The sequence below is a fragment of the Rhinolophus sinicus genome, linkage group LG02 (assembly GCF_036562045.2).
Source record: "Rhinolophus sinicus isolate RSC01 linkage group LG02, ASM3656204v1, whole genome shotgun sequence".
NCBI classification, from domain to species: domain Eukaryota; kingdom Metazoa; phylum Chordata; class Mammalia; order Chiroptera; family Rhinolophidae; genus Rhinolophus; species Rhinolophus sinicus.
The window spans coordinates 78,489,481-78,512,042 of NC_133752.1; the positions used below are offsets into that span (position 1 = coordinate 78,489,481).

Below are 22,562 nucleotides of genomic sequence, written 5' to 3' on the forward strand. Positions count from 1 at the left end.
CTAATCTCCATGTTTCTGTTTATTCAAGCATAAATTGGGAATAACATACTTGCCCCATCGTACACAGCAAGCTCTTATGATATCCACATAAGATAATTCATGGCTAAGTGTTTAAACCTGTAAAATACCATACAAATGTGTGATATTAATATTACAACACAAACTACCTACATGAGATCCCAACTTCTTTCCCGCTTCTTGTTTTTCTCAATTATCATTTCATCATCACCACCAGCAGCACCAAACCGTTATTATGCAGCCAAACCAACACTACATGGTTAAGAATGCCATAGCTAACAAAGTAGATGAAACAGAATCTTCTTTTTAAGAGCTTACAGACTTAAACTTCTTTAACAAATCCAAGTGGAATTTTTTTAAGAAATCTTTTAGAGGTGATATTAGAAAAACCAAAGCAACAAGATTATATTATATCTAAGAAATACATAAATCAAATGCTTGATACAAATCATAAACTTTCTTATATGTTTCTTGTTTTAATGTTATCTCACTATGAATGATCCATTCTTATTTTAAATTGTAATACTGACTTTATGACCTGGGTGTATTATAGATTCATGGAATGAAATACGTTTCTTCAAACTGGTCACCAACTTTCAGTTTGCTAGTGGCCTTTGCTGTGGGGATAAGTATCCCCATATAAGGGAGAGAAGGAAGGAGAAAGAGGTGGCATATAACAGAAGAGGAACATTTGATATTAGGCCTTTCCAACTACTTTTCCTTTTTCTTTGTGCAATGTTTTTAAATGGCTTTCAACCCTCCACTGACAGTGCATCCTATGTTATAATTCATTCTTAGACCATGGAGGAAGTCTGCAACTTTGTCTTTCAAAATGGCTGCCCTTTCTGCCCAGTGGTTTATCGTATTACTGCCATTATTCTGGAGCCCCAGTAACAGAATGGCATCCCTTCTCCATCTTACAAAGGGCAACTTAACAAGCATGTTCAGCTAAACTGCGCCTTTCTGTTTCATAGGAATCACCACCGTGCTGACAATGACGACCATCAGCACTCACCTCAGGGAGACCCTGCCAAAGATTCCGTATGTCAAAGCGATTGATATTTATCTGATGGGTTGCTTTGTGTTTGTGTTCCTGGCTCTTCTGGAATATGCCTTTGTGAATTACATCTTCTTTGGAAAAGGCCCTCAGAAAAAGGGAGCTGGCAAACAAAACCAGAGCGCCAATGAGAAGAACAAACTGGAGATGAATAAAGTCCAGGTAAGGTATTAAATATTCTTAACAATAGTTTTCTGAAATTTATCAACAGCCTGGTGATCAGGGCTCCCATGACAGAAAAAGAACCAAAATATTACTTTATCTTTAATAAGGCACAAACAGCCCTTCATTATACATATTTGAGAACTGAGGATTTAAGAAATTAGGTTAAAGTTTACATAGATTAATAACATACCTGGGCCTAAAACTCAACCCCAAGTGCATTATTCTTCATTCTAAACTATATAGTTGTAAAACTGTATGCAAAAAATATATAAAATAAAATAATGCCAGATCTGCTTGACCAATAGATAAGAGAATTAAAATGAATAAACTCTGTACTCTGAAGTAGAAATGAGGCAATATAGCACAGTGGTTAAAACCACAGACTGGAATCAACTGTCTTGAGTTCGATTCCTAGCTCTGCCACTTATTTGGCTTTATAACTTCAGGCAAATCAACCCATGTAACTCATATCCAATACCTGTTCTTAATGTCATCATTCATAAATGGAGATTATAATTTACCTATCCCACTGAGTTGTTATAAGGGGTAAATGAGGTTTCTTTTTTTTTTTTTTTTTAAGTCTAGTATTTTTACAAATACCTGGAATATAGTAAGTACTCAGTGAGTACTAGCTATTATCATCATATGCGAGACATTGTCACACTTTTTCTTTTTCTTTTCAGTGGTAGACTTTATGACCTATGCTCTCACTGACTGAAATTAAATTAATGTTGTGTTTATTCTTTTAAGACATCTCTGTAACCTCTACTTTTATGCCATTTTCACTGGAATCAATTTAAAATTGTGTACATTGAAGTACTGTATCTACTATGAATTGTTTTCAAGATGGCATACAGGCAGGTGACAATTCAAATATTCATTCATATCCCACTGGAGATACTGCTCTGAACAAGACAAAGTTCCTTGTCCTCCTGGAATTTAGGTTCTAACATGGAAAGACAGGCAATACACACACACAACAGTATTAAGAGGACAATGTCCGGTAACAGTAAGTACTATGAAGAAAGTAAAGCAGAGTAATGGGCAAGAGAATGATTTGGTTCAGGTTCAAGGAAATGGGAAACTTTGATCAGGTACTCATGAAGACCTCTTTGAAGAATTGCCATTTGTTCCGAGACCTAAGTGGTGACAAGCAGGAGCCATGCCATGCCCACTCTAGGCAAAAGAATATCAAGTACAAAGGCTCTGAGGCAGGAATTGCATTGTGTCTTAAAGCACTGAGAGAAGACCAATGTAGCAAGAGCATAGTAAGTGAGGGAGAAAACAGAGTAGTATGAGATGCCATTGGGGAATCAGGCAGAAGCCAAATTACAAATCTTCAAGGTCTATCTTCATGTCTTTTAGTAAGATATCCAATTTGGACAAATCCTGTCAGGTAATTAGAAAATTATAAACAAAGGAAACATACAGATTCAGCCATATGGTCAAAAGTCAAAGCAATGCATTCAAATACATTTTTACTGTTGTGTGAAACACTGCGCTCGATGCTATGGGAGGACTAGGTATGGCACTTGCCCTCAAAAATCTTCTGATCTTGCTAGGAAAAAAAAGTGTATTTATATGAGGTGATTGGATTGTGAAATGAGATGAGGGCTATAACTGAAAGAAAGAAGCTTTCCACTGCCTGATTTTAACCCTACCAGCTTTAATAGTATTTTAGCCATAGTTTTCAAGGTCACCTCTTCTCTATTCCCATCCCCATCTCATTTGCCTTCTAAACCTATTAGCTGGTCCTCTGCATAGCTTGGAATGTGTTTTAACTGATCTATCCTGGGGGAAAACTCTACATAAATAAAGTGGTATATAGGTTTACTGGTAGGAAAATTCAGAAGATATGAACTGGATGGAAACAAAGATAGTTAGAATTGGGATAATAAAAAGGAGAAACGAGGCCTTTCAATTGGCTAGAAAAGCAATGTTCTCTAGAGAGGTAATTACATGAAAAGGTTAACCAAATTGACATCTATTTATTAGAGTAAAATAAAAAATATATAAAGCAAACTTTAACCAATCCCTTTGGGCATTTGCCATGATTCCACACCAGGATATGAGAACTTTTGTGAGGTGCTAAGGGACAAATAAAGGCAGAAGGAAAGCCTCATATGTCATATCATATCTAGATGCATAATATACTGGGGGTGCCAAAAAAATGTATACACATTTTGAGAGATGTTATCTATGTATTACTTTTCGAAGTGGAATTGAATTACGGTAGCAATGTGTAATTGTAGAAGTCAAATGTGACTTGTATTCATCTTTTGTTATTGGTATATATTGAGTATTACAATTTTAATACAGTTTTTTTTTCCTTTCTTAAAGTGTTTATACTTTTTTTGGCACCTTCTGTATATTGCTCTGAAGAAGACTTAGTGATGGGCTAATAAATAAGTAAAATGTTCTCATCTAACTGATCTTTATTTCATAAACAGTCTGTTTGAGTAATATTGGACTTAAACATCATAAGATTTCATTGCAACTCAAATCAGGAAACATTTTTTTCCAGGTGAATTGACTTTTTAAAATTTGAATTCCAGCAGAAAGTGTAGAAAACAATCCCTCCATTGTCAGGAGATGAAACACTTAAAGAAGAAAAAAGTGTGTTTTCATCCATGGAAAGCAAGACTAGGAAGTCCAAAATGCTTTTCACAGAATCATAAGTAGAAAAAATTAGGCCAAAATTAAAAAACAAATCATGTTAAGACACGACAGAATAATTTGTATCAGACTAACCCTCCTATAGATTAAAAATTATAAACCCTGAGCAAAATTTTTTAATTTGCTTGAAGACATGGGAGAGTAACTAAAAATGAGCGAAAATAGAAGAGAATCAACCATCAAATAAAGGGAACTATGCTGCATGAAATCTGTGTTTATAACAGCTTTTCCTCTAGGCCCATAGTCTGCAGGATGTGGGACAGTAGAACTTCTGGAAAAACAAAAAACAAAAAACTTCAGTTTTATTGCTCTGATGAAGCAGAGCATGGAGCTTGATATTTCCAGAGTTCCTGAAAATTTCAGACAAAACTGAACCACAGGAGAAACTCAAAATCTGAGTATAAACTTCCCACAAATCCCTGGTTGATCTCTGAACTGCAAATGTGTAGGAAAATGCCAAAAAGTCCAGAAGGGAAAAACAGTTGAAAGGCTGAAAAAAACAATGAACAAAATTTTCAGTTGGGTAAAGTGTACATGGAAACTTTCTGCTAGTTTTGCAATACTGTAGGAATCTACAATAATTTCAATCTAAAAGGTTTAAAATAAAGTCCATAGGAAAATATTAATATAATGCAAGAAGAGATGGGGAGTCTCAGGAAAAAAAACTATAAAAAAGAACCAATGGAAATCATAAAATTGAAAAATTCATTAGATGGAATAGCATCCAATTTTATTCAGCAGAGGAAAGGATTAGTGAAATTGAAAGTAATACTGGCCTTCTGTCAATTTTTCCATTGTACCTTTTCTTACCATAAATGCTACTAGCTCAGGGATGCCTTAACTGACACTTCTCTGTTGGTTTATATTTGATACCCTTGTTGTTCATTCTCATGGCATCCTGTGCTTTTCCAGCATAAGACTTACTACAATTGTGAGTATATGTTTATTTGTGCAATTATTTTTTAAGGTCTATCTCTCTATTAGAGTGCAAGCTTCCCAAGGGTAGGGACCAGGGTCCTTGTTTATTATGTCTATTGTTCTTTCCTCAGTGGCTAGAACAGAGAAAATACCAAATAAGTACTTGTTGAATGAATAAATGCTAGCGAGGCCTCCATACAAGATGAGCTCTTAGATACCACACATATATTGAGTGTTACATCGTAATGTTTTATAAAAATTCTTCTATATTCAAAATAAGCAAGAAAAAGAGACCATTATCTACTGTAGCTTCTGCCACAGACTTTCTTACTGTTTCAATCACTTTGATTTTTAACGTTTCTTAAAGCATGTTTTATATCAACCTCTGCCATTCTTTCTGAATCACAGTGTCATATGACATCCGATGGATATCTTCAAAGGGGTGTTACGACTAAGATTGTATAAACTTCTTCCTATTTACGTGGAATAATAATATAGTGTTGCCATGTCAGGCAACTTATAATCATCCCTGTAGCTACTTAGATTTTCCAGTTCCTAACTTCCTTATCCTCTTCTAAAACCAGGGGCTCAGACAATATGGCCATAACAGTGCAAGCGTATTACTTCATCTGTTCAACCTGTGTGGTATTTAAGAATGCTACCTCTTTGTTGAATTTACAAAATAGAAAAATAGATTTTTCCTTTCACATAAATGGTTGGATGATCTTCCCCTTTCTTTTTAGACGCTTGTAAACAGTTGGATTCAAATGACAAATGTGCTGTGGTCCCAGACAATTTTCATCTTAAGGATCCCTAATATTTGCCTTGGTGCCCTGGAGCATAGAGTGGCATTGATCATTTATTACACATTATTTTTGATAGCCATGATTGGGCAATCATGACATGGGTATCTGTACTGACTCCTTGGAAGTGCTCACTTTGGCTTGATTTATATTTCTACCAGCTGCACCGAAACATCTTTTTATGAGTACAGATGCTGAATCCAGACATTAGGAGAGTTTCAACCGCCAAGGTGATAAAGACTATAGATTCATAAACCCCTCAGGCATCATTTAAAACTAGAAATGGTATTTAGAGTTTTGAAAGATAGATTTCACAGTACAACTAGGTTGTAAGTAAGCTACTTCTGGGCCACATTTGGACTAATCTGGAACATATGTGATTGTATCTACTGGCCATAATGCCTGCCCTTTGTGATAGATCACCTAAGATGGAATAGTTTAAGGGTGGTCTGTAATCACAGACTGATTCAAAATCATTCTAAGTCATGGGGTCGTTGGTGGAATCTGCTAAAGATTCATTCCAAATGTGCAATTGCAATCCCAACAATCAAGAAATAGAAATTTTCCCTTCAAAATCAGATAGTGATATTGTAATCTGACCTATTTTCTCCCATTCTTATTCTCTGTGGTGAGTCATCTACAATTTTAGACACCTACACTTTCAGACAAATTTGTAAATGTAAATCAGCTTTGTATTACAGCTAATTCCAGGATACAAAGTGCATTGTGAAAGTAAACAGCTCTCCCTGAGTCTTGCTTAGAACAGCTGGATATCTATATTAGACTTTGAGCCTAGGCCTGGGGCCCCACATCACTGCTTTGCCCTTGGGCTAACTAGGATACTGCCCTCAGCCTTTGACGAAATTTTATGCTGACATAGCATCTTTGATTCTAGAGAACTCTGTGTTGACAATTCGTGATCTTTATCCCTCAACCTCCTACTCAAATCTGTCTTGGTTCACACTTGGCTTACTCCTGTCTAAGCTTGAGAATCTTTAGCAGTCTAATCTTCCTTTCCAAGAATCTCCAAATCTCTCTCTCTCTCTCTCTCTCTCTCTCTCTCACACACACACACACACACACACACACACACACACACACACAAACTTCATCTCTCTCTAACTCTCTCTTTTCTCTCTGATGTCTATTGTTTATTTTCTGGTATACCCGAATAACTGGGGTTGTTTTGATGAACAAGGAAGAAATCAAACTTACTTAATTGGCTTAAAAAAAAAAAGCAAAGAGAGGGCGGGATTTGGGGGCCAACACAACTGAAAGGTCCTGGCATAGTTCTAGGTTAACATGTGGCTATATCCAGATGTTCAAACAATGTCATTGGAAAGCATCTCTCTTCATATCCTAATTCTGATTTCTTTTACATTGGCTTTATTTCCAGTAGACCCTTCTCTCATGGTCATCCCACAACTCCAGAGTATATAGTGTCAAAGCTCTACAACCCCAGCACAAAAGTTCTTTCTTATAGCAAATATTTATAACAAAAAAGTTCTAGAATACAGTGTTTTTAGACCAACTTAAGTCATATTCTCATGCATAAATCTATCTCTCTGACCATGGAAAACACTAATGGCTCAGGTTTGGGTCACATGCCAGTCCCTGGAGCCCAAAGATGCAATCATACCCACCTCAACCACACTCACCGAAGAACTGTCAGGGTGATGTTTCAGAGGAAGATGCAGCCGTATCAGGAAGGTCACACAACAGGCATCCACCACAACCCACCTCAGACTCTTTGCCTAAAGGAAAATATCCAAACTCCTTAACATGGGATCCAATGTCCACCATGATCTTGTTTGACTTTCTTCTTCTGTCTCATTACTCCTCCCTCTCCCATTCACCAACACACACTTTGCTCTAGAATGAAAACTTGCAGCTTTTTCAACTTGCCATGTTTTCACTCTGGAAACTTTGTTTGGCTTGTTCCCCAGACTTACCTCTTGATTGATGGCTTCCCTCACTCCTCAGGCAGAGTTGGTGCTCCTTCTATAGTTTTCCACTGCACCATATGTTTACCTCTCTCTCTTTATTTTTTTAATTTAACAAATATTTAATGAGTTCATACTATGTGAATACTCTCTATGCACTGGGGATATAGTCAGCAATGACTGGAACAAAAGCTTACATTTAGTTGGGAGAGACTGACAATGAACATCCCACACACAAACACACATATAATGCCATGCAATAATAAATTCTGCAAGGAAAAACAAAGTAGGCCTTAAATGCAGACACTGTACCTTTCATCTTTTGTGTTTCAGTGCCTGTGACAGAGCCTAGCACAAATCAGACACTTCAATGTCTTTTAAAATAATAAGTAAAGTAACAAATTTATTACAAAACCAAGAGGTGTGCTCTTAGACTTCAAGTGTAATTGGGAACCTTTCATCTACTATATTCCTATATTTAAAAAATAAAATTTTTAAGCCTTTCCCAAAATAAAAGCTATTTGTATCTTTCAAAATTATATATATATATATGATATATAATATTTCTCATATAATATATATATTCATATATAATATATAACATTTCCTATATAATATATACGAATATTTATATGTTCATATATAATATATATGAAATATTTTTTAATGAAATATATTTATTTTTGTTAGGGAGTCACTGGTTACAATATATGTGTATTATTAACAGATTGCTTCAACCTGTCGACACTTTAAGTGGCCCTAATGTATCTTTTCCCAGCTCTTCCCTTCTCCCAAATTCCCTTTATTAGAATCTCAGCTGATGAATAATTCCACTCTGCCATTAGTTTATAATCTTCAAGCAAGAGGACTAAACTGTAGAAGTGCTATGTTGATTGTCTTAGGAAACCTTAGCTAATGCAGTAAATTAGAAGATTCTACCTGATGAGATACAGTAATAAAGACATCCACTTAGGTGTAGTATTTTACAAACCTCAAGGCAGTCACACACATATTGACATTACACATTCTAAATATCTCCTCTTCAACTATGTGAAAGCAATCGTACATTACTCGAAAATTCAAATTCAAAGCAATCGTTCAATTATTCAAAAATTACTCTTTCTATACCTGAAAAGCAAAACATTGCTGATGATATTTTGGATGAATATTTTAAGGGGATTCACTAAAGATAAATCTGAAAAATGACCCTTATTTACATCATTCAGAATTGAATGAATTTGCTGGTTATAATACATTTTATCTTTAATTTTAAAAGGAATTATCTCATATACTGGGATTTTCTAAGCAACGAGTGAATGCTTTGCCCATGTATAAAATGCCCCTATGTATAAATAGTTTTTGTTTTCTTGTTTCCATCATTCCCTACTCAAAGCTGAATAAATTCCCATTAACATAAACTTAAGAAATTACTCCCCAACTTTCATGTCATGTATTACTCAGGCTTGAACAGTGCATATTCATAATTACTTCTTTTTTTTTTCTCTTTCCTTTGTTTTTAATTAAAGTTTATTGGGGTGACAATTGTTAGTAAAGTTCTTAATTGTCCGGAAATAAGGTAAAGGCTTTGTGAATTTTCAGGTACACCAGAACCAGTAGGACACTTGTAATGCTTTGTGTAAAATGCACACTGGGAAGACCTTAATCTAGGCTGAAGTGAGCTCAAACCTGTATTTTTAACAAGCTTCCCAATTGACTCAATGCACAGTAATGTCTGAGAACCACTGTCCTAGAAACTCTAGCCACTCAGGTGTCCTTAGCTATTGAAACTCAAGCAGAGCTTAGAGAGATAGCTCCAAGTCTGAGTTTCAGAGTTCCTCATTCTGCAGGCATGTATCAGGCCCTCCTTAGGAGTATCTCAGGCTTGGTTCTGGAGGAGTAAGGGAGACATATACTAATGAACAACAACAGCAACAAAAAAGCAGCTGCACCTCTGGAGCTTACATTTCAGTTGAGGTTATTGACAAACATGGAAATAAGTTCCGTATATAACGGTGAATGGTGATAATTCTGGTGAAGAAAATGATGAGAAGCTAGTCAGGTCATGTCTATCAATAATTACTTTAAATGTAAATAGACTAAGTGCTCTAATCAAAAGACACAGGGTGGCTAAGTGGATAAGAAAACAAGACCCTTACATGTGCTGCCTACAAGAGACTCCCTTCAGATTGAAAGACATACACAGACTGAAAGTAAAAAGATATTTCATGAAAATAGAAATGAAAAAAAAGAAGAGAAAAGCTGGGGTAGCAATAATTATACCGAAAAAAAGACTTTAAAACAAAGGCTATAACAAGAGACAAAGAAGGATCCAGTAATCCCACTTCTGGGTATTTATTCAAAGAAACCCAAAATGCTACTTCAAGAGGACATGTACATCCATATGTTCATTTCAACATTATTTATAATGGCCAAGATATAAAGGCAACCTGGGTGTTCCTGAATGGATGGATGAATGGATAAAGAGGAAATGGTACGCATATACAACGGAATATTACTCAACCATAAAAACATGAATGAAATCTTGCCATCTGCAGCAACAGAGATAGACCTAGAGGGTATTGTGCTGAGCGTAGTAAGTCAGACAGAGAAAGACAAATGTCACATGATTTCACTTGTAAGTGGAATCTAAAGAGCAAAATACACAAACAAACATACTCAAAGATACAGAGAACATTTGGATGGTTGCCAGATGGGAAGGGGGTTGGGAGTGGGTGAAAAAGTAAAGGGACTAAAACTTATGAAATGGTTGTTACACAGTAGTCATGGGAATGTAGGATATAGCATAAGGAATAACCAATAATATGGTTATAAGTGTGTATAATGCCAGATGGGTACTAGACTAGTCAGGGGGATCGCTTCTTAAATTGTATAAATGTCTAACCACTATGCTGTACACCTGAAATTAATATAAAATATTAGGATCTGCTAATACACCGAATGAGGGAAATAAGGGAAAGAAAAGGATCCAGGGTAAATTTATCTACCTGAGCACTGTTCTGGAAAATTGACAGTTGTTTCATTTTACCTTTCATCATCTCTATTTGCTGAATAATATAATGTGTAGTTATTTAGATTCATGTATGTTTGTTGTTAACCTTCCATTGCTTCTCAAAATATTAAAGTTTCCACTTCTACCACTACTTGTCAAGACATGCAAATCATCTCCAGCAAAGCCTCTCATCCCCTTTCGACCCCCAAAGAAAAACGTTTTAGGAATTTGAGGCTAAGGGATTGAGGGTTGGCAGCCTGGTGAGAACAATGAGTGAGAGCAGCAGCGTGAATCCAGGGTGGGTAAGTGGAAGGTGTGGCTATTTGGCTCTCTGCTCTGTACACGCCAAGGCATCCGGTCCCCTGGCAAGCTTCTTTAAGTAGATGGCAGGCTTCTGGAGGGCAGCTCATTCTGTGGCCAGCGTCACTGCACTTGCCTTCCTGCTCTGTACTTCAGACTCACTCAGTAAATAGGAATCTAATTGAATTGCCTGGCAAGAAGGAAATAGCTTTCTGTTTGCAAAGTAGATTGAACCCAGAGGCATTTCTCAACAGGGCTTTAAAACTGCCACTGAAAACAAGATTATATTTTATTCCAATTACACCTAAATGAGTTCTGCTATATTTATATATTGAAAATATCGAGAACAATTAAATTCAGTGACTGGCAACATTTTTCACAGCCTAAGGCATTGTTTGGGGATGTTGGGGGCAGAGAAAAGGAGAGGATGAGAAAGTAAGAGGGTGGGAGAATAGCTAGACCCAAGCTAGAAAATGAATTTGGACATTGGCTTAGGGTTTATATTGAGGGAATAAATATGGCCACCACATCAATGTTTTCTGGAATTTAGTCATTTGAAAACCACCCTCATGAATTTAGCCGTACCCTTTGTATCAGTCAGGGTTCTTCAGAGAAACAGAACCAATAGAAACAGAACAAACATACATACAAAAAGAGATTTATGTTAAGGAATCGGTTCATGTGATTGTGGAAAATGGTAAATCTGAAATCTGTAGAATATGCTGGAAACCCTGGATTTCTATGTTACAGTCATGAGGCAGAATTTTTTTCTCTCCACAAAACTTCATTTATTCCTCTTTTTTTCTCTCTAACCAATTCTGTTTAAGATGTTAAGTTTTCACACAGTTTCTATTTTATTTTTTATTGAGGTATAATCAACATACAACATTATATTAGTTTCAAGTATACAACATAATGATTCAATATTTGTATATATTGTGAAATGATCATACGGTAACTTTAGTTAACACCCATCACCATATAGTTACAGATATTTTTTTCTCGTAATGAGAACTTTTATGATCTACTCTTTTAGCAGCTTTCAAATATGCAATACAATATTATTAACTACAGCCACCATGTTGTACATTAGCGCCCCAGGACTTGTTTATTTTATAACTGGAAGTCTATACGTTTTGACATCCTTCACCTATTTTGCTTGCCCCACTCCCGACCTCTAGCAACCACCAATCTCTTCTCTGTATCTGTGAGCTTGCTGTTTTTGTTTGTTTGTTTGTTTGTTTGTTTAGAGTCTCCATATAAGTGACATCATATAATATTTGTCTTTCTCTGTCTGACTTATTTCATTTAACATAATGCTTTCAAGGTCCATCCATGCTGATACAGATATAGATATAGATGATATAGATATAGATACAGATACAGATATAGATATAGATATAGATATAGATATAGATATAGATACATAGATATAGGTAGGTAGGTAGGTAGATAGATAGATAGATAGATAGATAGATAGATAGATAGATCACAATTTCTTTATCCATGCATCTATTGATGGACAATTGGGTTATTTCGCTATCTTGGATATTGTAAAAAAAAAGCAAACATTTTTTACAACAAACATGGGGGTCCTATATCTTTTTGAGTTAGTGTTTTCATTTTCTTCAAATAAATACCCAGAAGTGAAATTGCTGGATCATATAGTAGTTCTATTTTTTGAGGAACCTCCATACTGTTTCCCATAGTGACTGCACCAATTTACAACCCCACCAACAGTGCACTTTTATCCACATCCTTGCTTTGGTGTTTCTTGTATTTTTTTATAATGCCCATCGTAAAAGGTGCGAGGTGATATCTCATTGTGGTTTTGATTGGCATTTGTCTGATGATTAGAGATGTTGAACATCTTTTCATGTATCTGTTGACCATTTGTATGTCTTCTTTGGAGAAATGTCTATTCAGATGCTCTATCCATTTCTTAATAGAATTGTTTGTGGGTTTTTTGTTTGTTTATTTGTTTGTTTTGCTATTGAGTTGTATGCATTCTTTATATATTTTGGATATCAACCCCTTATCAGATATATGATTTGCAAATATTTTCTCCCATTTCATATATTGGCTTTTAATTTTGTTGATGGTTTCCCTCACTGTGCAGAAGCTTTTTAGTTTGTTTATTTTTTTCCTTTTGTTGGCTTTGCTTTTGGTGTCAAAACCAAAAAATCATCACAAAGACCAATGCCTAGGTTATTACTGCCTATGTTTTCTTCTAGTTGTTTTACAGTTTCAGGTCTTATATTCAAGTCTTTAATTCATTTTGAGTTATTTTTTGTGTATGATGCAAAATAGTTGTCCAGTTTCATTCTTTTACATGTGACTGTCTATTTATTGCAGAGATTGTTCTCTCCCCATTGCGTATTCTTGACTCCTTTGTCATAACTTAATTAACTAGATATGTGTGGGTTATTTCTGGGCTCTCTATTCTGTATGTCTGTTTTTATGCCAATACCATAATGTTTTGATTATTATAGCTTTGTAATATAGTTTGAAATTAGGGTGCATGTTACTTCCTCAAGATTGCTTTAGCTATTCAGGGTCTTTTGTGGTTCCATACAAATTTTAGAATTGTTTATTCTATTTCTGTGAAAAATACCATTGAAATTTTGATAAGAATTACATTGAATCTGTAGATTGCTTTGAGTAGTATGGACATTTAAACAACATTAATTCTTCCAATCCATGAGCACAGAATATCTTTCCATTTATTTATGTCTTCTTCAGTTCTTTTCATCAATGTCGTAGTTTTCAGTGAACAGGTCTCTCACATCCTCAGTTAAATTTATTTCTATGTATTTTATTATGTTTAATGCAATTGTAACTAAGATTGTTTTCTTAATTTCTCTTTTTCATAGTTGGTTATTGGTGTATAGAAGCACAATCTTCAGGCATAATTTCTTCTTTTCTGAGAATCTTCAGTTTTTGCTCTTAAGGCTTCCAGCTGATAGGATGAGTCCACCTACATCATGAAGTAGAAACGCCTTCACTTACAGTAACTGACCATAAATATCAGTTACATCTACAAAATGCCTTCACAGCAACATCGAGACTAGTGCCTGACCAAACAACTAGGCACCATAGCTTAACCAGGTTGACAAATAAAATTAACCATCATGACCTTTTACTATGTATTATTATTCATTCATTCATTCATCCATTCATTCATTCGACAGATATTTATTGAAAGCTCCTATAGGCTAAACACTTTTCTCAGCTCTGGGAAAACTATAGTGAATAAGGCAAAGTCCCTGCCATCCCAGACCAGCATCCTAGTGGGACACTCAGGAGGAGGAGTAACTTAGATAAGAAGAGAAAAGATCAAGAGTTCTGCCATCATTAGAGACTAAAAGCCTTTAAACATCCATGCAGATCTATCTTGTAGGCAGCTCAGTAGTAAAGTCCAGAAGAAAAGAAGGAAAGGTGTAATTACTTTAAAATTTTCAGTCATTATAATGAGATGTGAGCATGAATGTAATATTAAACACACACATACACACACACACACACACACACACACACACAATCACCAAGTTAGTACGCTGGTTATATTTTTCTAAATGCAGTAAAAGCAATATGTATAGCTATTTTGTTTTAAGCATAAGGCTACTTAATTTTTAAAAAACTAATTTTGGGGGTAAGAAGGTATTTCCTCCTTCTGTTACATGACACTTCTTAAATTTTCATAGAAAAGAACACGGTAATGTTTTTCTCCATAAGAAGATAAGAGCCAACAGTTCAAGAACCTTGTCTGTTTTGTTCTCTACTATCTTCCTAGGACTGCTGTGTCCTCAGAATTTAAAAACAAGAGCTGTGGTTAATAAACACTATACTGTAGAAAGAAAAGAGAGGGTTCACCAGCCAGAAGCTGCATTGTCCCCTCGTATCTCAGGTCTCTGCAATGAAATCCAAGGCTTTCCTTTATAGGTGAGCCCCTCCAAGGTTTGCCTGTGGTCAGCAGGCCTCAAGGTGCGTTATCACGACCTTTAGGAGGGAAGATGAGAGAAAGGCTCAGCCGGCAAAGAGAAGGTGGAGCTCATGGTTACAGTGAACAGGCTTAAAAAAGTCCGTTAAAAAGAGAACTAAAAACCCAGGTTTGAAAGAGGTCATAGTATTTGTCTAATAACACATTTAGAACCAATAGAAGATGGGGAAGTCACAGGGTTTGAACAGAAGGGTGCAAGATTAAGTTTTATTGTTTGAGATCCTTGAACTTCTAATATGATGTCCTGTTGCTTATGGAGGGGCTGATTTCTTCATCAGTGTCTGGAACAGTGCTGATGCATAGTAGACAATAAAGAGTTATCGAATAAGTGAATGAATGAATGAACTATTAACATTTTAAACATTTACCCATGATCCACCTAAACTAACCTCTTACAGAACAGAAAATATGCCTGTCCAATAGGGAGTGGGATGTGGGTGAAGTATTAGCAAGCCCTTGAGGCTGTAGATCCTAAGCCTCATTCTCTGCTCCCCTTTATTAATCATCTAAAGCTTGCATTTTGATAATCTGAGAAAGGGTTCTTTGTTGGTCTTCTTGAAGCCTTAACAATAATTGTATTCATTTTTTCTAAATTTAGGCTCAGTGATACTCTAAAGTAAAAAATAAAAAAATAAAAAATCAGTGACGTTGATTTGAGGAATGTTGCTTAATAGAATGTAGTCATTCCCCCCACTATTAGACAGACTTACCTCTCAATCACTGGAACCACTGAGCAACTGCAGGCCTTACCCACCAATGTAACAGGTTCAATATGCATGTCCCTAACTGGATTGTACCTTCTCTGTGAGTGGTTCAGAGGGAAAGAAAAATCCAGAAGGTACAGAGTGAAGTATGCTTGTCTCCTTTTTCCAAATGTAGACATCAGATAGGTCAGTGGGGAGCAGTGAAAAAGGAGAAACACAAAAAAAGCTGGAAGTGTTCCTCCCATAACTTCTGTCCTGGGGATTGGAGTGGAAATTCCTTACTTTAAGGCAAACTTGAAGAGTGGAGAATGATCATCTCACTAAACAGTTATTTCAACATCAGCAATGTTTGAGGAAATCTATTAGTCTGTATCTGTCCTAGAGATCCAGTATGTTGACATTTTCATTTGCTTTACTTCCACTTGCTTCAAGGTTTTAAAATCTTTGATGTCTGGATTGTGTCCAACTCAGATGTTGCCATTTCCTTACTAAGTAGGCCGCGTTTGACTATTTTTGATGTTACAGCAATGCATAACGTGGTCCCTTACTGCTTCTGAAGATGTGAAACAACCATGGCTACTTTTCCCATGGATACTGTTTTTGGAAAGCTGTGCTAGCTGTGGATATAAGGATACCATGGATGTTCTTAGTGTTTGAGGCAAAGCGAAACCGCTGTTTTCCAAAGGGCAAGGGTTAGGGCAGAGCCACCTGAACACTTGCTGATGTCGGCAGTGGCGACTACCACACATCCACCTTACCCTGCAGCAAAAAGCTTGTAGGATGGGGGATGAAATCTCACGCTTCAGAAGAAATTCATGATCATGCCCACATACACACACACACACACACACACACTCACACTTACAGAGTTGGGAACAACAGTTCTTAGGATAAAAACTAGACTGTAGAAGAGAGACTGGAGATGGGCAAGAATTATTATATAACACTTCTTAAATTTTCCTAATAAAAAACACGGTAATGTTGATTTAACTATATACAATAATGAAATCTGCTTTAATGAGTACTTGCAAAAATGGACTCATTATTTTATATGTCAAACCACTTACACCTATGATTTCTAGCTCAATGACAGAATATTTCGAGGGATTTGCACAGACTAATAAACCTTATGTAACTTATAAGCGCATTTGAGTCGGCACCAAGGTTAATCGGAATATCTTAATAAAATGTACCTCTCTTGCCATGACTTCTGTTTAATGAGGAGCATCTGTATGCTGATTCTAAATTCTAGCAACTTGTTTACTTAGCAAGATTTCATAATAATGTAACTTAATAATGCATACAATACAGATCAAGTGATTCAGTTTTACAAGTATTTTTTTATTATGCTATGTCCTCTGCCTGGAATATTGTCCATAATCAAAGACTGTCAAAACTGAAAACAAACCTTTGAGATTACCTAGTGAAAACCTTTCATTTATAGATAAGGAAACTGAGTTAATAACACCAGGATGAGAAAGCAGTTTTTGACTCCCGATTCTTTGTTCTGTCCTCTACTCTTCCTTTAAAACCCAATACGAGCCACTCCTTCTTCATGAAGCTTTCCTTGACCCCCAATGATTTATCACTTTTACGAACCCCTAATCATGGTCCGTTAAAAACTCTTGTCACTCCCAATATTGTATCTCACTCTGTAGCTCTAAAATTATTATCTGAAGGACAATAATCCATGTTGTATTAGTCTCTTCACTGGAATGTCACAGTACCTAGCAAAATCATGTGCACCACTTTATCTTCTCATGTATTTGTCCCGTTTCTACTGAATTCAACACTTTGCTCCTTTAGATTACCATTCTCCTGAGTAATCTAAACTTTCATATGCATGATTTTTCTCAACCATAGACTTACACTATCACACACACCCCACATCCTGGATACCTAACTATGTATCTGACACATAGTAAGCACTCAATAAATGTTTGTTGAGAGAGAGAGCGGAAAAGTAAGTTAGTTCTTGAGGTTACTATGGTAAAGTACACAGGTACACAGAGGAAGTGGATTGAAATTGAGTCTTGAAGAAAACATAGTGATTAACATACAAAAAGGAGGGAAAATTATATTTGAGACAAAGAGTATCCTGTGTTTTAATCCCAAATTGGGCACCTATCCTCTATTTAATCGTAGGCAATTTACTTCGGATTTCTGAGCCTCTGTTTCCTCATCTGCTGAGCTAAGACACTATCATATAGTTCATAGTGTTGTTATAAGAAATAACTGAGATAAATTACACAGTAGGATTCAATAACAGTAGTCATTAACAACAACAAAAGTTAATAACTCCCTGAATGAAGAAGCCAGAAGTGTCGGTGAGGGCATGATGTGTAGCTCAGTTAGACTAGAACAAAATGCTTCACAGAGGGAGATGATGATGGATGAAAATGGAGAAAGAGAGAGAGAGGCCAGATTCAGTCATCATCACTTTCCAACTAACTTGAAGTTTAAAGCTATCGACTGCATCACTATATTCACTGTGGGATATAGTGAAGGCCAGGAATCACTGGTGGACACAATAAATCTTAGTTCTCATCTGTAATGTACCAACATCACATCCCACCCGCTGTACCTTTCTTTTCTTTCTCTCTTGTTTGTTTTTGCCTTCTCCTATGCTTTTCTCTATCTCTTTCTTCATCACCTGGTTCTTTTGCCTTCCTACCTATACCTTGGGTTTTCAACAAGTGTTTACTGAGATAGTTTCATTCAAAAGCATTTATGAAGCACTTACGGTAAATCAGGTACTGTGCTAATAACACTAGATTCAAACACAGCTGCCTCTGTTGCCCTTGGAAGTATTTCAAACTCATTTGCATGAATGAACCAACCATGTCTCCTCTAGGTAAATCAGTTTGCAAAGAACATCAGCTTGAATTTAGACAAAGTCACATTGTAGGCCAAATGTGCTCACATTTCTTTTGGTTCCAAAAACTATGTATGTGGACATAGCAAAGAGAAGAACCAGGAAATCTCACGTAGAAATCACTGAAATGGCAGAAAGCAACAATGAATGATGGTGAAGAAACAAAAGTCAAAGTATCCCACAAATCCCATTTCTGCCAGTATAGACTGAGGAAATAATTATGGATATGCACAAAGATTTAGCTTAAAGATGTTCCTTGCAGGTTTGTTTATATACTACAAAAATAAAACAAGCCTTAGCATTTAACAATTAATTCAATTGTGGTTTATTCATATAAGCTATTGATAAATGATGTCACAGAGGAATATTTAATAACATGGAGAGTTGACCAGGCTATACTATTAACTGACAAAAGCAGATTGCCAAGCAAAAGATACCTAGTGAGCCTGTTTTTTAAGTATACATGAATAGAAAAGAATAGATTAGCAGGATATTAAAAATAATGGACTCTGAAGGTGAGATTATGAACTTTTACTTTTTTTGTTTCCTGTTTCTAGTTTTAAACATTTCCATGTACCACTTTTGTAACAAGAAAAAAATGCCATATATATGCATACATATATACAAACATTATACTGGGGGTGTCAAAAATGTATACAAGTGGACACTTTGGTCAACGTTGCTCAAGCAGTAGTTCACTGTAATCAGAAGTGTCTGGACACTGATGGTAACCACTTTGAGCACCTCTTGTAATTACAGAAGTCAAACGTGACTTGTATTCATCTTTGTTATCGGTATATATTGAGTATTACAATTTTAATACAGCTTTTTTCCTTTCTTAAAATGTGTATACATTTTTGACACCATATATACGTATATCTGTATATAGACAGATATACGTATATATATTCAATGGTTTTATTAAAAGAATCTTAAGTACACAGTCACTTTGATAGATGAAACAAACTTTAATTGCTATGTTTACAGATCCATAGACCTACCTATATTTTTTTAATTTACTCACTTTTTTTTCATTTTTGGCACCCTCTGTATATATGTACATAATAAATGGTTTAACTACAAAAATAATATATAAGTGCATATAGTCTACATGCATACACACATAAATATGTTCTGTGAGTGGAGATAAGTGATGGATGGATGGATGGATGGATGGATGGATGGATGGATGGATATGATAAACGATAGATGGCAGATGAGAGAGGGGGAATCCAGGTCCAGGAGGCACGCAGAGCAAGGTGTCTAGGGATACAGTGTTTAATGAGCCCCATGCGGTGTCATCAGTTACAGGTTAACGAAAACAAGCGAATGTCCTAGCAGTTGTGCCTGAGCGTGTCCTGTCTCCGTCAGGTCGACGCCCACGGCAACATTCTCCTCAGCACCCTGGAAATCAGGAACGAGACGAGCAGCTCGGAAGTGCTCACAGGCGTGAGCGACCCCAAGGCCACCATGTACTCGTACGACAGCGCCAGCATCCAGTACCGCAAGCCGATGAGCAGCCGCGAGGCGTACGGGCGCGCGCTGGAGAGACACGGCGCGCACAGCAAGGGGCGCATCCGCAGGCGCGCCTCGCAGCTCAAAGTCAAAATCCCCGACTTGACGGACGTGAACTCCATAGACAAGTGGTCCCGAATGTTTTTCCCCATCACCTTTTCGCTTTTCAACGTCGTTTACTGGCTTTACTATGTACACTAAGGTCTGCCCTAAAGGTTCGGGAACGACGATTTTCCTCTTCTCTTGATGTTTAACCCCACAGGTCCCCCACAGCGACACTGCTGTGCTTTTTGAGGTAAGAGATTCAGCCATCTAATTGGTTATAGGTCTTGCATATCAATTTTATTACTGCACCATGTTTACGTCAAAAAAAAACAAAACACTATTTTTTTCCAGTCTACTGTGGTCCAGGTTATCAGCTCTTTCAGAGCTTATTAATTGCCATGTTTACAAACAAACACACACACACAGAGAAGTAGGTAGGTAGGTCATGAGTAGTCCTTCCTCGCCCTCGAATTTATTGATTTATTTTTTTAAATAAGAATGAAAGACCTAGCTCTCTGTGCGCACTGCTTCCTGGTAAACTGTAACAATCTCATGCTGCCAAAAAACAACACAATTTCCAGGATCTCAGAAGAAAAAAACAAAGCCATTGACAAGTTACAGATTTCCAGGAAGATGGAAAGACAAAAAGGAGCCTAGAAGAGGAAGGAAGACCCCACACACACAGACTCCCAAATCTGCCTGACTCCCTTGTAGGGGTCTCAGCTCCGTGGAAGAGAAGGGAGGGACTGGCAAGGTCTGAGGGAGGTTATGCAAATCCAATCTGCCAGCTTCACTGCTCCATCAAACTGGATATTCTACAAATGGTTGTTTCTCAGACTTCCAGACTGATTTAAAATTAACATTAGAATCCAACCTGGTAACCATTGAGGGCATTTTCTTTTCTTCTTGAGAATAAGGAGTTTGGGTGTAAATGACCTCTTTCTTTTAACCATTTCAAATGAGCAACCCTGAACTCATTTCATTAGCCTGGAATCACTTGATGTTGTGCCCTGAAGCCGTGCCATCACATTCCCTAGTTTCTGCTCTAGAGAGAGTGAGAGAAAGGTGAATAGGGGAGGGAGCTTAAAAAGGAGAATAGTGAGCAATTTTTGCTTGAGAAAAATATTACCCTTTCCATGAAGAAGGCAAGACTTATGTGCCGTGAATAGGGTGCCTGGGCAGTTACCTGAGCTGCCAAATCTTAAATCAAATAGTGTATATTTCTTAGCCTTCCAGAGAGCAGTATGTAATGCTGACAGGCTAATTACACAGGCCTCAGCTAGCACCTTATGGCTCTGCTCTCTGAGCTCTGCATTCCAAAATATTAAGTGATTGCATCAGGAAAGGCATACACACCCATTCTGGTGTCATAGTTCTCCAAGGTCAGATTTCTATTTCAAAGAAAACCTAAAAATAGCAAAACCATAGATAACAGCAACAATGACAAACTCACTGGGCTTTCAAATATTTAAACCAGCCCCTAACGTATAGACACTGTGTACACTCATTAATCACTGTCATTACTGCTCTGCCTTATCTCTGCTCATAGATTACTTTGGTCATGGCCGCGGTTGAAAGAGCATCCCTCAATAGCCCACCACACAATTCTAAACGTGTCTAACCAGCTGCAGTTGAGATTCATCCCATTCTATCATTAAATCCTTGTTATTTTTTTGAGCTTGAATATTCTGTATGTGCATTTGCAAGGCTGAGTGAAACTCTAAGTTGACCAACCAGTGATGGAGACGATTGGGACCTTCTCCACAGATGTGAAATAAATGTTGAGGTAATAATAGGGATAATTGCCTCATGTTATGTTCTGACTTTTTCCCTAAGGCTGTGATGAGGGCCCATATTTACCATAGCATCAACTGCTAGAAATTATAGTCTTAATTGAAAGATAGGCTGAATTCCTACTGATGAGCCCAAGGAGAGAAAGTTATAAGATATTTTTACAGAAAGCAAGAGAAAAAGAGAACCCCGAAAATAAATGAATGGTTATGACTACAGATAATATGCATTCTGAAATATATAAAAACTCGGCTTTGACTGGAAAAATTATCTCAATGGTTTTATAAAAAAATAGTAGGGTATGGGGACCAAATTTTTATTTAGGTTTTAATTGTATAATCACAGTTCCTTGGTCAAGGAAATGTCTGGTCTCTGGGGATAAAGTGATCCATTTTGAAACTATTTCCTTGGCAGGGTGAGATGCTTTGTCATTGTAAAATGCCCAGATAGAGTGGAAAGTGACCATACCAGTGATTGTAAGGTTAATATTACCAGTGACCACCCAAGAACCACCGTGTAGCCGTTTCTTTTAAACACAGGAAAGGAGACCTGGCTAATGCCTAACAGGAATGAATCATTCTGGTGTCAAAGCTTTAAAAAGCTTTTAAGCATAAAATGCTAAATCAAAATGGAAGTATCTGTAATCTATGTTCCTTAACAAAATAATGTTTCTTTATTTATCTGTTTAGATCATTCTTCTTGGAAAAGATTGAGGTATTTATATTTTATTATTATTTTTATC

General features: G+C 36.6%; 1 protein-coding gene across 2 annotated transcripts in view; it reads left to right on the forward strand.

Annotated features, from left to right (window-relative positions):
• GABRB1 (gamma-aminobutyric acid type A receptor subunit beta1) overlaps positions 1 to 22,562 on the forward strand; it is a 351,676-nt gene extending 329,114 nt beyond the window's left edge. Inside the window, exons 8-10 of one of the 2 annotated variants that reach the window (XR_002138112.2) lie at positions 993 to 1,237; positions 19,841 to 20,279; positions 22,510 to 22,562. Coding sequence is in view for 1 of the 2 variants with exons in the window: in XM_019741042.2 (XP_019596601.1) it covers positions 993 to 1,237; positions 19,841 to 20,185 (590 nt within the window). In the remaining variant the exon portion in view is untranslated. Of the gene's footprint in view, positions 1 to 992; positions 1,238 to 19,840; positions 20,365 to 22,509 lie in introns of those variants that run through there. The other variant, XM_019741042.2, reaches the window with a different exon arrangement.